This window comes from Aythya ferina (genome assembly GCF_964211825.1).
Source record: "Aythya ferina genome assembly, chromosome: 1".
Taxonomy (NCBI): domain Eukaryota; kingdom Metazoa; phylum Chordata; class Aves; order Anseriformes; family Anatidae; genus Aythya; species Aythya ferina.
In genome coordinates, this window is record NC_140296.1 from 132,180,743 (window position 1) to 132,197,126 (window position 16,384).

The following is a 16,384-nucleotide window of genomic DNA, read 5'->3' on the forward strand; positions in this document are numbered from 1 at the left end:
AACACATAGTAACTCATGAGGTTTCAGGAGTCCATCCAGCATAGTACATCAGATGAAAATTTGGGCATATCATTGTGTTTCCCACTAAGGTGACAATAACTAGGAAGCAGCTTTCTACTTTGGAGGCATGAACTTCACTGCATGGATACAAGGTTTCTTAGCTAGCAGTTGACTGTCTGCAGATAGGCCTTATTTCTATCGTCTCTACTTTTTTAGTTTTTAACATTTGCATGTAAATGTTTGCCTCATCTTTGAAAAAAAGTGTCATTTAAAAACAAATCTGTTTTGAAAGTTACCATATTATTCATGCTTTGTACTGCATACGTAAATATTTTAATAATTTTATAGGTGGTAATTCTCAGCTGGACTTCACAATATGTGAAAATGATGACACTGCTATGACTGCTCTTATGAATTACTTGGAGGCTGATGGAGGACTTGGAGATCCAGCTGAACTCAGTGATATACAATGGGCTCTCTAGTTTTGCTTTTTTTGAAATAAGGAGGAATTTTAAGTCCTTAATGCACAACAACCATACATCCTCAGTACTGTACTATGACTTTTTTATTGTTGCATTTGAATTCATACATACTATCAATGTATTTTTAAAGACTGAAGCCTTGTTCACAGACAGTTTCTGCTGCAACTATGGAAAAATGCAGTATTTTTTTTATGATGGGGAACCTTGACGTTTTAATACCGAAGTATCTGTAACTGGAATGCTTAAAACACAGCTATATTTTTTCTAAGAAGCTTTAACCAAAAGGTACTGTACAATGTACAGAATATTTTTTCTTAAATTTAACACTTTTATTTATTTTTTGTTTCAAATGAGAGAATATTGGTTATCTGTGTTACTTTCTCTAGAATCTAGTCTACTTACAGAATCTAAAAATATTTATAACTATTAAATTTCATTAAAATGATAATATGCACACACTACAGTTGTAAAATAAGGTTTTGTAATTCTTAAGTGATGCAGTTTGTGATTCCTTGCTCTTTCAGAAGTGCAGTTTTTGTAGTCAAAAGTGAAAATGCAGCATACAATTCTGCGAGCAAGGATTAGACCGTCATACCAATTGGAAGAAAAAGTTGTGAGAAAAATAATTTCAATCATCTGCCAGTACACAAACATGATAAGAGTATGAGAAAAGAGAAACAAAATCTTTGCTACATTGTATTATTCATAAAGTATTACTAGAGGGGCAATGCATGGAACCTAAGAAAAGTAATGCTGTAACTGTAATAAAGCACTTTAGTCTCATCACTAATTATTGCTAACTAGAGAATTTTGACCAGATTGTCTTAGTTCCAGAATGAGGATAGATAGCATTGTCTATTAGTGGAAAATGTTAAAATTCTGTAGAATCTTTTATAGTATCTATGTTTGGGAGAGATTAGGTGATTTCATATTTCTTGAGTCTATGACTTTTTAAAATACTTGTGTAATACAGTGCTGTCTATAAGTAAATGCTATATAGAATGATCTTCTGAGGAACAGCTTTTCCAAGACCTGTATACCAGTTACAGCAGATTACTCAAGAACATGGCATTAAATAGGTTGCTTTAAAGCCATATAGCATTAATATATAAAGTGTATCTTTTTCTTTCTGATATTAAAGGTATAGATAAATGTGTGTGTCAGTTATATATCATAAAAGCATACTTTTTTTTTTTTTAATTAATTCACGTAATGAAAGGAAAGCCTTCAAAGATGTTTGATATATGTGCATCTTTGTTTGATACAAACATTAAAACTTGACCGCAGGTACTGCCATAAGCACTCTTACATTTGTTTGAACTGTAAAGATGAGCAATAGGCAGCCCGTTTCAGATTTTGCAAAGGCTGAAGTGTGAACAAAAGATAACTTCTCTAAATAGCCGCCAGATGTCATGCTTCTACTGTTGGATGACTACCCTTTCATGAATGAATACAAAATTTTGTTGTACATTGACTTGCTATGCTTTGATGGAGCAGCTTTATATCTTATAGATACGGATTGTTTCAGAAATGATGAATTTTTGGTGACATCTTGTACAAGTTTTCTAGAATGGCTTGTTGGATTTTTTTTCTGTCTTTAGATATTTTGAACTGAACTTGCATGTCATTTCCTGCATTCACGTTTTTTTAAAGACATGGGGCCAAAATTACCTGTTGTTTAGCTTTATTGGAATAAACTGTTCTGTTTCTTAACAGAAAATGAGTTTGGGACTATATCATAAAGCAAAGTGAGAAGAATAAACAAACATTTTCTAAAAATCGATTGAATTGTACAACTGTAAAATAAGAATTGCAGTTTTTGCCATTATGAAATGTATTTTTCATTTTCTGTGTTTTTGACCATTAAGGTAAAAATCAATTATAAATAAAATAAGAAGTACTGTGGCTAGCACAGAGAAATAAGTAAATACATGACTTAATATTTCACAGACTCTTTACAACATGGTTTGTTTTTTATTCTGGATTAGTTTGAAAATGGTGTAGATGTTGTTATTGAAGGAGCATAATAATTATTTAACAAGATCTATATAACCTTCTAGAATTAAACCACTGGTTTGCATTCTTACTGCATTTTCCTAAAAATATTAATAATAATAATAATTAAAAAATGTAACAGTCATTTGCAGTCAGTGATCAATATTGTATGTCTCAATTAATTTTTAGATTTTCCCTTTAATGTTTGTAAAATTTTCTGGTTTAAAGAAGTCCTAGAACAAAAAGTGTCATTTGTAAATATTTATGACGAATAAAGAGGTGAAATTTTTATGTACTTTTGAATACAGTTGAGGTAGTTGTGCTTATTTCTCTTTGTACAACAATATAATTCTAGTAAGATAACGACAGATTTTTTTTGACTTGGAACAGGTTATTGGAGGATGTGATGAAATCAGGTTAATAAAATGTTATTTTTATGCACAGCTGTTAGTCTGCACACAATTCTATCTGCTCATTGAATTTATGAGTACTTATGCTTTAAGATCCCAGGCTCATTCTCTAAATACTTAAATGGGGAGTTTGACCTAATGTGGGTTCTGGTAGCTCAAGTCCCTAGTGAGGCTCACTATTTTCATTTACTTGCAAGCACAATAGGCTGAAGTTGGTCATTCCACTGGTTGGTGACTGTAGTGTGTTCCTATTTGTGATCCAAGCTGAAATGAAGAATATACTAATGTGGAAATGATGTTGCTTTTCCTCAAAGCCCGACTTCTGGCCTCTTTCACTTAGTCTTTTGCTTCTTTTTGTTAGGCTGACATACACCATGTAAGTTCACAAAATGTCCTGGAATTCCAGGAAGTAATTATCAGCTGGAAAGTGATGTGCCACTTGGGATTTCTCTGAAGATAACCATTTTTCCCCGCACATTAACCATTTCCCACACAATATGAGAATATTTTTATTCTGCACAAATATGGAGGTCACAGATGTAGTTGGGGTATGGGTTCTTGCAGGTTAGAAGCTGTTTCAGAGCAGCACAATCAAAGGATCTAGAAAAAGGTAAGCGGAGTGGTGAATGAGCTGCTGAAAGACAGCTTGTGCTGCTGTAACATGTTCTGTGTGTACCTCATTTCTAAAAGATTGGTCTGAATAGCTCCCTGTACTGTGGCAGATGGCTGTCATCATTGAATTTTCTGTGTTCTTTATAGCTTAATTGTTTTCAGAAAGTTCATATCTTCCTTGTGAGGAACAGAGGCATGTCAAAAATGTTCATGTCTCTTGGAAGTAGCAAAGAGCAGTTTTACTGATGTTGCTCCTGTCTCTACAGCTCTTCTTACATGAGGTCCTGGGGAGCTGCTGCCAAACTATACCAGCCTGCTACATATTTTTGTTTTTATTTTTAATTTAATTAATTTATTTTATTTTATTTTTAATTTAAGGGCCTTGTGAGCTGTGTATGTTATGTGTCAGCTTCTGTCAAGTGTTTTTACTTTGTTAAATGGGAGAGAAATGGGAGTGAAAGGGGAATGAATCAGAATGTCTGATTAATTGAAGGATAAGTTCATATGTATGGGCAGTTACTACATACAACTTTTTATCCTTTGGTTGTTTTCTTGTCAAAATCTCCAGAACTACACAATCTTTGGAAATAATAAGTTTGTGGGGAAAATCTTCCTGGTTGATTGTTGCTCCCTATCTGGGAGGTAAATGTTTACTTCCACAACATTTGCCAGATCTCAAGCATATGTAACCTGACATCTGTGATCTGTCCTACAAAATTTAGGGAACTTTGGCACGACTGAGAGAAAATTACATAATTAATAGACTCTTTTGTAAAAATGATGTATATCAACGTGTTTCTAGGAAATACTATAAAGAGATCAGCAGAACTCTGAATAATACAATATTTGAGTTAATTTGCAATGGTTTTAAATCTCACTTTAAAGACTGCTTCTTGCATAAATCTTACAGATGAGGCTAAACCATATAGAATACTATACTACTGGGCTTTAGTATTTAGGCAAACATAATTTGAGTTGATTAAAAATTCTTCAACGGGAGTGGTTCCATCCTTAGACATTGTTTTGTCTAAATAGGATAATAAGTAAATTGGTTTCTTAATTCCTCATCTTTGTGCACTTCTGACTTGCAAGGCCTTCAAGAATACCTCTTTTTTCAGGACAAATACAGTTGCAGTATCAGATAATGCTTTTGTTATCATTTAAGAGATAGCAAATCTTTTATTTTTGAAAAACAATAACAAACCATGCATTTAGCCTTGTGAATTTAGCCTTGCTTCTGCAATGTATAATCACTTGCTAAACACTTGTTCTGCAGAAGCGAGCTCAGAAGGGCACCAGGCTGGTTGTGCTTCGTTCTGTGTGGAAGGCAGGAGCACCTACAGCATGTAAGACTGCCTGCTCTTCTGTGGGCAGCAATGGGCACGAGTCAACTCCTAAAGAAAAGAATAGGGTAAATGCAGCAACAGCTTTAACTGCTTTCAGCTCAGGGGAGTTGCTCAGCTTCATTTGGTGTGTCTGTTTCGTAAAGCCTGAGAGATGTCTATTCCGAGTGTGTGTGTTTGAACTCCCTGCATTGACCCCATGGAAACTACCTTCGTACTGCAGGAAGAGCTCTTACCTGTTTTGGCTCCCACCAGTTCATTTACGGATTGCTAGTTCATTTGTGGGTCACTGCTGCTTGTACTGGAAGAGACAGCAAACAGTTGTTTCTCATCTTCTGTCTCTGTGGTTTGTCTCTCTCATGATGACTTAGTTTTTTATGACAGTCCTCCTTTATGAACCCACAGCTTTAAAACTTATTAAATCATAGTTCTTCAGAGCTGTCCTGCTTGTGGTTTATTATAGTAATTTACAGCATGCTCCTAGATTATCTTTGGGGGAAAAAAGTCAAAAAGGTAAACATGTTTATTTATTTATTTTTTTTTTTAACATTTGGGGCATTTTGTATCTGAATTCTAGAAGGAATGTAAAGTTTCGAGTATAAAAACGTGTTGTGTATCTCAGAAATCAAAGGTCATTATTTCAGTGTTCTTACAGTTACTTTGGTGGAAAGCTATGGGAAAGAGTCCAATGTTGTGGGAGTTTGCAGATAAACAGAAAGATCAAATGAAGTGAAGCTCCAATACAGTTGCAGGAAAAATAATTTTATTAAAAAAGAAAAAAAAAAAAAGGACAACTACTTGTATAAAAAACCTGAAATGCAATTCACTGCCTTATTGCCATGCTGCAGGTGAAGTGCTTGTATGACTGGGGCTGTGGAATGGTGTCTCTCAATTGGTCTGTGATAAAGAAAAGGGGGTTGGACTGTTGGTTCCTCTCTGTCTCCATCTTTGTCATATTTAACCTTGTGAGCATTCACTCATTCTGGTAAGCTTTCTTATCACAGGTGCTTTAATGGTATTTCAATTTTTGGTAATAAGCATTAGAGGTATTAACTTTAAAAATGGTGAAGAGGGTTATTGATAGTCTGAGGGGACTTTGAAGTACTTAGGCTGGATCATTTCTCACTTAGGCTGGTATAACTGCTGTATTAGCATGCAATCAATTTCACTGAATAATCAACCCCCTTGTGCTAATCCACCCACAGCTGCATTTTTCTCATTATTGATGTTGGGTTTCTGTGGATTATCTAATAACAGAAATTGAAATACCACCTTATCAATCTGAAAGGAGTTGGACACTGTGCTGAGTGTAGCTTGTACTACTGGAACAGTTTGTTTATGTTAGTAAGTATGGCCCTTTTTAGAAGGACTGGAAAGTTACTTCTCTGGTTGCTGCCTTCAGCCTCATTTCAGTGTCTTGCTTTAATTGAGCTATGGCCTTTAAGACTGGGTAATAGGGAATAAGGCTTCCAGGATTTGGAGAGACATTTTCTAACCGTGATGACCATCCTACTCAAAAGCAGAGTCAAAGTTGTTCGGATCAAGGAATTTGGAAGATGGATCTTCCAGTCACTTGGAAGAGCCTTGTGACTGACATTTTTGTGGCAGGAAGTTTTTCATCAGACAGAACTTCTAACCTGTTCCAGGGGTTTTAAACCAATCGGTTTGTATGTCAAGAACTGCAGTCCCTGATGTGGGAATTAGGCATATGATATGAGATGACTGGATTATATTTTCCTCCTAAATGACCAGACTTTAATAGGTATTTTTAATTTGGTCATTGATGTACAAGGAAATTTGTGGGTACTTCTATTTGTAATCCACTGAAATGCCCAGTGTAATTTTCTGTATGCCACTGGATGGTTAAGCTGTTCCTTCCTATGAAACAACGTGGGAAACTTCTTCCAACCCTTAAAATAGTTGTAATGGGGAATGAACTATGAGTTCTTTGCAATCTTGTTTCCTCTGAAAGTTGAATTTCACAGGGAGTGGATAACACAACTTCTAGGATTTTTAGTATGACCCTGTTGGAGTTTAACATTTTAACTGATTCATACTAAATGTGACTCCACAACAATCAATAAGATTCTTTGCCTCTGGCTTCAGTGTAGCCAAGATCACTATTAAGAACAATTGCAATGTGACCATTAAAATGGAAGTTCAAAGTAGAAGAATTGGCTGGGTATAAATCCTCTCCACTGTCATGTATTTTTGTGTGTGTTCTTTCTCTGCAATTAACATTGGATAGATAAAAGGGCTTCTTATGTACAAATAGATATGTTTAATTCATGTAGGCTGTAGATGAGATCATCATATCAGATCTACTTAATCAGTTGTAGATATAGTAGTCTATCTTTTAACAAGACCACACTTTCTAAATGTTTCTGCTTTTCAGGAATTGTTAAATTGAAGTCTTAGTTCACAGCTAAGAAGGAGAAAAAGCAGCTTTGCTCATGTCTTGCTCTCAAGGTTATTCCCACTGATAATCACATGGAGAACAAGTCATATGTAAAGGCAGGGTTTTGGCAAAATATTTGTGTCAAAACAATATTTCACATCACAATATTTCACAAACCTCACAAACCTCACATTTCACATCACTTAGTTTATAGCAAAAAGGTTCTTCAGTGTTTCTGCTGAGGATGCCGTGTGTTTCTGCCATCTCAGGGGTGTATATCTTTTTTTTGACTGAATAGTTTTTTAAGTTGTATTTCATCGTCTTGATGGAAATTCAAGTAATAATCTAGCTAAAATATATAGATGTCTGCTGTACATTTTCAAATTATATAGAAGGTTTTAGAAATCTCAAGTATAAATTGTTGTAGAATTTTAATCATGTTTATTGTTGTTATTCCCTGACATTGGTTGAACATACCCATCAGTTAAAAAAATGCAATTCTTGGTAGCTCTTCAGGAGCTGTAAATAACAAGTTCATTTTACAAGCTTTAAGTTTGAAATAGTGGCCTAGAATTGATTATAGGTGTTTCATTTTCAGCTTGAAAACACCAACTGTGCACAAGTTCTTTGAAAATATTTGCAGCGTATGACTTTTTTTTTTTGTCATTGTTGTTTTCAAAGAAGATTTAGCAATTTCCTGCAGAAGGATCCCTGCTTTACCAGTACTGCTAATTATGTGATAGCATTTTGCAGTGCTATCTTGAAAGATTCCAGGGCTAGTTCTGAACACGCTGCTTTGTATATGGCACCATGCAAAGTGAATCCTAGAAAGAAATCACCTAATTATGACAGCAAAGCTTGTAGGTCTAACCTAATTGGCTTGTCTTCCACCATCTAGCTCCAGGTCCAGCTTGGACATCTCGACACACCACTGCTCGGTATGGTGTAAACGTTGTCTAAAAGCTTAATCTCATAGGCATTTTAATATAAATAGCTTTATTCATAAGACTAGCTCTGTTCAGAACTAGCTACATGTTTAAATAAGTAGTTGAGCTTGGAGTGTGCAAGGTAGAATTAAACTCCAGAGATTACATTGCTTCTTTGGTTGGTGGTTAAGCAAAAGTTTTATCAGCTTGTGCCAGCGCAATAGTTCTGCACTAGGAAAAAGAAAAAAAAAAAAAAAGAAAAGAAAAAATAAAATAAAATAAAATAATAAAAAAAAAACAGGTGGAGCCACAGTCAGAAAAAAAAAGTTTTTAGCAAATGCTGATAGCATCAAAATAGCATTGAGATATTTGTAAAGGTGTAGTTTAAAAATGGTAGAAGCAATCTGCATCTCAATTTTAAGCATCATCAGATTTTTTTTAGTGCAACAATTTTAGTTACACATTTCTTAAAGAAATAGATAAGATCATTAGCATTAGAAAAGGTATTAATAGCATTTACTTGTGAATATACCTCTGCAAACACTAATGAATCGCCAAGATTTTTTTGCATGAGAGAAAAAATGAGTTCAAAAGGCATTTGCTGAAACTTCATAATAAATGCAAACATTAAGGACAGGCTGAGCAGAGGTTCTAGTATGGTAATAGGAAACTTGGCTGAAGAGCAAAGCCTAGGTAAACATGTGAATTCAGACATCATTTAGCTTAAGCAAAACCATACATAAGCAGATGTGACTTCCCTTTTGTAAACTCAGGATCAATCCCACTTCCAGGTTTTTAACTTTGTATATCAGTTCTCAATGTTCTAGTTGTTATTGCTGTGTATTTTTAGCAATTAATTTACTTTCCCAAAGCCTATAAACTGAAACAAAAACATTTTCCAGTCCTGCTTGTTGCAACTTGTGCCGCTGGAAAAAGAATAGGAAGGGCCCATGAGGACAGAAGGAGATCAAAGAAGGGAGCACAATTCTCTATCTTACTGGAACAAATACAAGTTTCCTGCAATGACCACACGATTTGTAATCTAGCTCAAGGTGAAAATTGATGGTTTAATGCTGAAGTTGCTTTGTTTTTTCAAGTAGGTGAGATCTATATATACACCTAAATTATAACAAAAATGAAGAATAATAGGTTGGGATTTGAGTCTCCCAGCTGTCTTCACTATGTGTGCTTCTTTCCTTAAACCTTTCTGTGGAAGTGGAGCAAGTTTAGAGCCCTCAGTTGTCTTGTATTTTGGAAGTGTGTAATGGAGTGAGGTGCCACCTCTGGAAGCCTTAGCGTGAGAAGTGAACATGTAACCTTCTTGTGCTTCTTCAGAAATAGACGCTCTTCAGTCCCTTGCACATAACCATGTTTTCCTATATATAACAAGTCTTGACGTAATGAGAAGTGCAAATTAAAACAGAGACATACAACAATACTGACACTTCATGTTTGAGTTTTTTACATTACCCTCAATCTCATGTTATATCATAGGAGAGGTAATTCAGAGCTGTGGCTCACCTCTTCTTCCTTTTGATAAGGAGGGTTCAAGTAGGTTTTTACCTAGTCTTCATAATGAGAAACCTGGAGTGGGACTGACTTAAGCAAGAAAATCTCATTATCTGGGTTTTGATTTGGTTCATCAGTACTCTGGCAGAACTGCATCATTTAAATGAATTTAATTCTGAGAAGCTTAATTAAATAATCAAATTGGGAATCCTGTTAGGATAACATAGATGTTACTGCTGGTTGAAGCTTACTATTGCTGTGTGGTTTTTACTTGTAGTTTTGGAAGCTGGGTGGTGTCTTTTTCATTAATCCTCTATTTATGCTAAAATAATCTGGATTTTGTTAGCATAATAATGTTAACAATGAAATTGCACGGTTCGAGGACTGCTACAACATAGGATAAAAATACTAGAGGCATTTGTATGTATAGGTTTATGTGCCTTTAGACAATGCATCTTAAAAAATTACCTTCTAAAACTGCCTTTTTTACAGAAGTAGGAACTTGGTTATGGACATCAAATGACATTGTCCCAAGGCTGTGCTAAAAGCTTTTAGTCCATAGATAGTTTGCAGTTGTGCAGTTTCTCCACCCATCTCAACCTGGAAGCAGAGATACTTCCTCTGCTGGAGAAGATGCATTAAATTCACCTTTAGTTTCCTTGACTGCTATGCCAAGCTTGCAGACCCAGGTTATAATGTAGCACCAGTTGTGATCATACTTGTTTTGTAGTATGTGAATTCTTAGGCCTCAGAAACTGGGGTGGCCCTACTCACTAGTTATGATCCTCACAAATTTAGTAGGCTTGCAGTTTGTCATAAAAGGGTAGTGTGTAAATGAGAGCAGATGTTTGCAATGCCCAGTTCTGAGAGACTCCAGGTTAAGGGGGATCCCCACAATTGGGGTTGATAAGGGCAAGCAGGAAACAAAATGAGACAACACGCTAGGAAAACTGTTGGGACCATATTTATCCTTATTTTAGAGCCAATCAGGGTCTAGAACTGAAGTCCAAAAACTCTATGCATTTTCAATAGCATAAGGCTGAGGGCATCAGAAGAAGATTCTATACTTCTTATAAAATCCTGTGCTGTTGGGTAAAGGGCATGAGTGAAGCACATGCTGCTTGCAGTAGCTTTGCTTTTTGGCAATGGCTGGGCACATGGATGGACTACAGTACTTTACCAACAGTTTCTAGAATTTCATTTGGCATTGCTACTTTTTCCTCAGCCTCACAGGGAGCTAGAGCAGGCCTCTTTAGGTACACTAAAGATTGCATTCAAAAATGTCTGTTGATGTAGAAACTTTTGAAAACCCTCAAAAGTGAAGGAAAATAACAGGGAACACTTCCTTATCACTATTCTTATCCTACCTTGTATCATACATGGAAGGATACTGAGTTCAACAATCCATTGTAAACACCTAGCTTGCTGCTTGGGATAGCTGTGTAGAGTGTTGCTACTTTGCCGCACACAGCCTGTGTGACCTTTGGAATTCACATGATACCATTGTCTCCTCTTCCACCTGTGAAAACAAAGCTCAAAGTACTCCTCACTTCAAAGGCTTTTTTTTTTTTTTTTTTTTTTTTTTTTTTTTTTTTTTGAGCATAATTGATTGACTGTTACAGTAAAAAGGACCACAAAGTGCAAAGGCAAAGGGACACTAGGTGTTAGTGATACTCTGCTAGTTTTCCTGGGAAAGCAGCACATATGGGGAGTTAATAATTGCCAAATGTAATTATTGTCAGGCTAGAGACTACATTAATGAACAGTGTATAGAGTGGATAACTAATGCCATACTAATGTAAAGAAATTGGTGTCATAGCCAGGGATGGGATGAAAAGTTCTTGCCAATTTATTAATGAATTAGTACACTGTTGGGTTAAAATCAAGAGAAAAAACATCAGATAACACTACAGTGGCTGGACTTCAACAAGTTGAAGCTGCTGGCTCTTGTTGTCTGGTGAGGAACATTACAACCTTAAAGTAAAGATTTTCCTGGTAACTCTTCTTGAAAAGTAGAATAAGCCTGATGAACCAAACCTGAGTTGTATATGAAAAACTGCACTTGCAAGCAGAAATGACATTTTCCAGCTTGATTAATTAAAGTGTAATCAATAGCTGTGACACAGCTGTTTACTAGGAAGCCAGCATATGGATTTGATCTGTGATTGTCTGAAGAAAAGAAGAACTTGTGTGCACATTAGCTATACAGTTCCATCATAGCAATTGCTGTTTATATTTAAATTTTGCCAGATTGACAGTAAATCTAACTGGGACTTTGACGTTTTTAAGGTTTTGGAGAAAACGGTGTGTTAAGATGAGCTAAAGTGCTAAAAGTGAGCTCAGTGCAGTGCTGCTATCTATAGTATTTCCTGTCTCACAATAGTCCACCCAGCTGCCTTCTGTATAGCTGAGTGCTCAATCCCAAGTAATGATGCACAGAAGACATAATTCTGCAATGCAGCACAGTGCCAACGGCAGCTGTCATTTTACTAGCCCCACACATTAATGAAGACTACAGAGGCTCCTCTCAGATCCATCAGAGATGCCCATGAACCTGTTACTGGGCCAAGCAGTGCTGTCACTGAAAGCTACCCAGAGTATTCAGAAAACAAAGAGTACTCATATCAGGCCAAGGAAAAAAAAAAAAGAAAAAAAAAAAAAGGGCATTTAGATTTCTCTGAAATTCTGCAAAATGAAATTTCATCCCAATTACCAGAAAGAACATGGGAACAGCTAAAGTAAAAGCTACTGATTTGGATTTGAATCACTGGCTTGTGCGAGGAGCACAGATAGGGAATGCAAAAAGAGCCCAGCCCCACTGCTTCAAGGACAGCTCCAGCCTCAGAAGAGGAGGTGCAGCGGGATGAAACCTGAAACCAAGCATGTGGTTCTTCTCACAGCTTCTTCCCGTTTCCTACCTTTTTAAGTTAATTTGTTCTTTCTGTCTTTCACAAAGGTTGGTCATCACACAGAGCAATGCTTAATACAGTCCTCTCTTTTGGACAAAAATCAATGTGCTATGAAGTGGAGGAGTTGCCACTGCCCACCTCTTCAGAGGATCTCCCTCCTGTGTAGCAGCATCTCACAGTAAGGGGTGAGTGTCCCAGAATAAATGCCTCTTGAGAATCAGGTTATTCCATTTACTACTTCAGTGGATAGTTTTCAAACTTCAGCTTGGACTTACAATAAATATTTTCTCTTCTAGATCAAAGAAACGTGTCAGGAAGCTTCTGCCTGATTGCCCCCATCTAATGACCAAGGGAAGTCCTGCCACTACACATGGGCATTGCCAGCCTGGCTTGCTCGCTGGGGTGGTGCCTCGCAGTATTGTTCAGTGGGGACTGTGGCACAGCAGGCAGCAAAGCAAAGGCATGCTGGACATGCTATGTTCTGGCATTGTGTATTGCTGTAGGTAAGAAAATACACTAGTTTGCTGTCAGACACAATCCAGATGATTTACACCATAAGCGTGTGTGTGGGAGCTTGCTTACCACAGGCTTCATTCTCTTGTTACAGCTAGTTTCATTTGTTCTATAGTGTTCTTTCTGACATGAGTTTGAAACAAAACAAAATTGCCTCTTTTTGAGTCATCCCAGAAATGATGTGTCAGAAGTGAATGCTGAATTTCCTGCCTCCTGGACTCCTTGTCTGTTTTTCTGAGCTTAGAAGTTGTACCTTTCCTTTGAATTATTACTGCAATGATCTAAGGAAAGCAAATAGTTTCCTCCATCACATGAACTTTATTTGAGCATGAATTCAATGAATCAGGGTTGGGAAAAAACAAACAAACAAATAGCAAAAAAAAAGCACTGTATTTCTTACTCGTTGTTTTCTTGCTGCGTGATCCTCTCTGGGATCTAAAAGCCATCCATATGCCAAGCCTGACCCCCAGCATGTATACGCTGGCATAGCCACATAAAATCACTGCAATGACAGTCTTCCTCAGCATCTGGCCTAATATGTCAGCATGTGGATATGTGATCTAACAGACAAAGATACAGAGCCAGTGAATGCACTGATGCACAAGCAGCAGAACAAGTAATTTTACATGAAGTTTGTGCTAGCTTAGGCTCAAAAATGCTCCCTCCAGATCTGCCTTATTTGGCTGCTAATGCTTGCTTTAAATACCATTCTGCGCTGTTTTGGCATTTCCCCCACCCCTTAATAGACAGAGCTTGTCTATGGAGCTGAATGGGCATTTTTGGGAAGTGGGAGTATTTAAGCAGATAGACAGAGAAGCTGCAGGGCACCAACAAATAAATGATACCAGCCCTCACTAAACATAAAGCAGATGCAAGTTTCAGCAGTCAAAGAGATTTACTTGCTCCTGCTGCTCCATCAGGAGATATACCTCCACAAGACCGTGACATAGCTCTGTTGTGTCCTGTTCTTGCCTCCACAAGATGCTTACGTTTCAAACAGAAAGCAAGTGTCTGCAACAGGTTAAAGCAAGAGATGGAAGAGAAAGACAAGGGTAAAATAACTGGAGATTACCATGCTTAACATGGCATTTTCCAAATAGGTCAGAGTGGTGAAGGCAAAGGGTTTAGAACGTGTCTGTAGCTAACATCTGCTGTCTCTTTCCTACAAAATAATTGAGTGCTCAGCTGGGCTTCTCCCCACAGACCTTGCAGCTGTGGAAGGCTATCAGGCAGTGGTAGGTACGTCATGCCTGGAGAATCAGCTCTGTAATCTGGCCATCTGGGACTCCAAAACCCACAGTCCCTTGACATACTCCTCTTATAGGTCAGTGATTTAGACAGCTGGAAGGTTTGATGGTCTCCGTGTCATCAGTGAAACTTTGTTTCCTCGTGTAATGCCCCACCTCGTTCCCTGGTGGTCTCTGCATCAGGTTACCTGGTGAGCAATTGGCAGGTTTCTGCTATGAGTCTTAATCTACTGGAAGAGATTACTGCTCCAGGTGCTGCTAGTTAAGTGTCCTGCCTCTGCCACTTCGTGTCCCAAAACATCTCTTCTTGCTGAGGAGAATTATAAGCAGAGCTGATGGCTTCTCCTGATGATTTCCAGCCTTGGCAAAAACCTGGCTGAAGTTGCTTAAATTGCTTGCTTTTGCTTGGCTTCACAGTTAATGTGGCAGAAAGGTTGGCCAGGGGAAAGCCTCTGTGGCCCTGGTGATGCTTTCCCCTAGGGAAGTTCTTGCAGCACACCTTAGGTAGAAAATGGACCCCAAAACAGCTACTGACTGAAACCCTGCTCAGCCCCATTCAGAGGTTCGGGTCAGTCTGCTGGTGTCACCTCACCAGCAACGTGTAGCGTGTCCCCAGCTGGCAAGAGATCCCTGCTGGGAGGGAAAGTGGAAGCACTGGTCGGTGAGTGAAGAAAGAAAGCGAGATGACAGCCACCATGGCAGGAATGGGGCCTGGGGCTTTGCAGGGGAGGTGGCACTCCTGAAACCTTCCCTAGTGTCTTCCCAGGTACCTACAGTGGCAATCACAAGCACCAGGTAGCATCAAGGGGGCTTTGCCCCATGCTAGCCATTCCTGCCCTGGGGCCACCTTTTCAGCAGTGTTGGTGCAACATCTATGGTGGCCTCCAGGCAAGGCTTTGGCAACAAGCTGTGACTCCAGTGGGCTGGCAAGCCTTGGCCCAGCCATGCTTGGCTTAGCCTCCTGCCTGGGGGCACCAGCAGGTTTCACTTCCCAGGCCCCACATCTTTGGGTGCCATTTTGGCACTGTCCTCAGGCCCTGGCCTGGTGGTGCCATGGTGTGGTTGTGCCCCTTCCCAGCCTTGTCCCAGTTCATGCTCCACTCCAGGGCTGGGGGGGGGTCTCAGGAGCTTTAAGCCGCTCCTTAAATTAATTTTCAGGCTCACCTGAGTGGAAAGTTTTGTTTCTTTTTGTTGTTGTTTGGTGGGGCCTGGTGGTCAGCAAGTGCTCTGAGGAAGCTGTGTGGGTGGTACGCAGGCCCTGGGTGCTCCTGGGCCCTCAGGCACTGCCAGACATGCTGACGTTGTATCTTGTTAATTTACTTACACTACACCTGCTCCAGGGCATGTGGAGCACTGTGCCATGCCTCTTTGCCCTGTCTATCTGAAGTGTTTGGGCTGCTGTGGAAAGTGCATTGCTGTGAATTCAGCACATCATGCAGAAACGTTAAGAGCTTATATATGCCTGTATTTATTTCATGTATATCATTCTCTCCTAACAAAGGTACTATTATTTACCCGTGTATGGGTAAATAATAGATCTTATTATAAATAATAGATCTTATATAAATCTTATTTTTAGACTAAAAATAAGCATGGGCTGCAGGAGGTAAGGGAAGAGAACCGGCTTGAAGCCAGCGTGCCAAGACCAGTGCAAGGTAAATCAAGCTCAGCCTTGTGTCAGAAGAGGCCCACTTTGGCAAAGAAAGACATTTACCCATCTCATGCAAGAATGAGAATACTATTTACTTGGTGGGTCATTATCTCACATCTGCAGCATTTGCATACAGGGATGTAAAAGAAGTGCTGCCAAGCAGCCTGCTGGGTGCCTGCATACTGCTGCTGCAGCTCACAACTCAGTTCTCGGTGCACACCTGTGTTCAAAACTGCTTTCTCCTTTAGTATTTACAACTAACCATGCAGTTAAAACGTGCCATTCACAAGAGAAACAATTAACAATGGGAAGCTCATTGTAGTGTGTTATTCATAAAACCTGACTCATTCAGATGGATCATTTGCAGTTAGTGAATTTAAAGTGATTAC

The 16,384-nt window shown here is 38.4% G+C and overlaps 1 protein-coding gene across 16 annotated transcripts in view; it reads left to right on the forward strand.

The window, feature by feature from the left end:
* The window catches only part of BMAL2 (basic helix-loop-helix ARNT like 2), a 55,540-nt gene that overhangs the window by 37,227 nt on the left and 1,929 nt on the right, over positions 1–16,384 (forward strand). For 15 of the 16 annotated variants that reach the window (XM_084506610.1, XM_084506606.1, XM_084506609.1 and 12 more), the window contains one exon: positions 349–2,920. In XM_084506610.1, coding sequence (XP_084362736.1) covers positions 349–482 — 134 coding nt within the window. In that variant the 3' untranslated portion in view covers positions 483–2,920. Of the gene's footprint in view, positions 1–348; positions 2,921–12,631; positions 12,770–12,880; positions 13,088–15,923; positions 16,000–16,384 lie in introns of those variants that run through there. The other variant, XR_014688598.1, reaches the window with a different exon arrangement.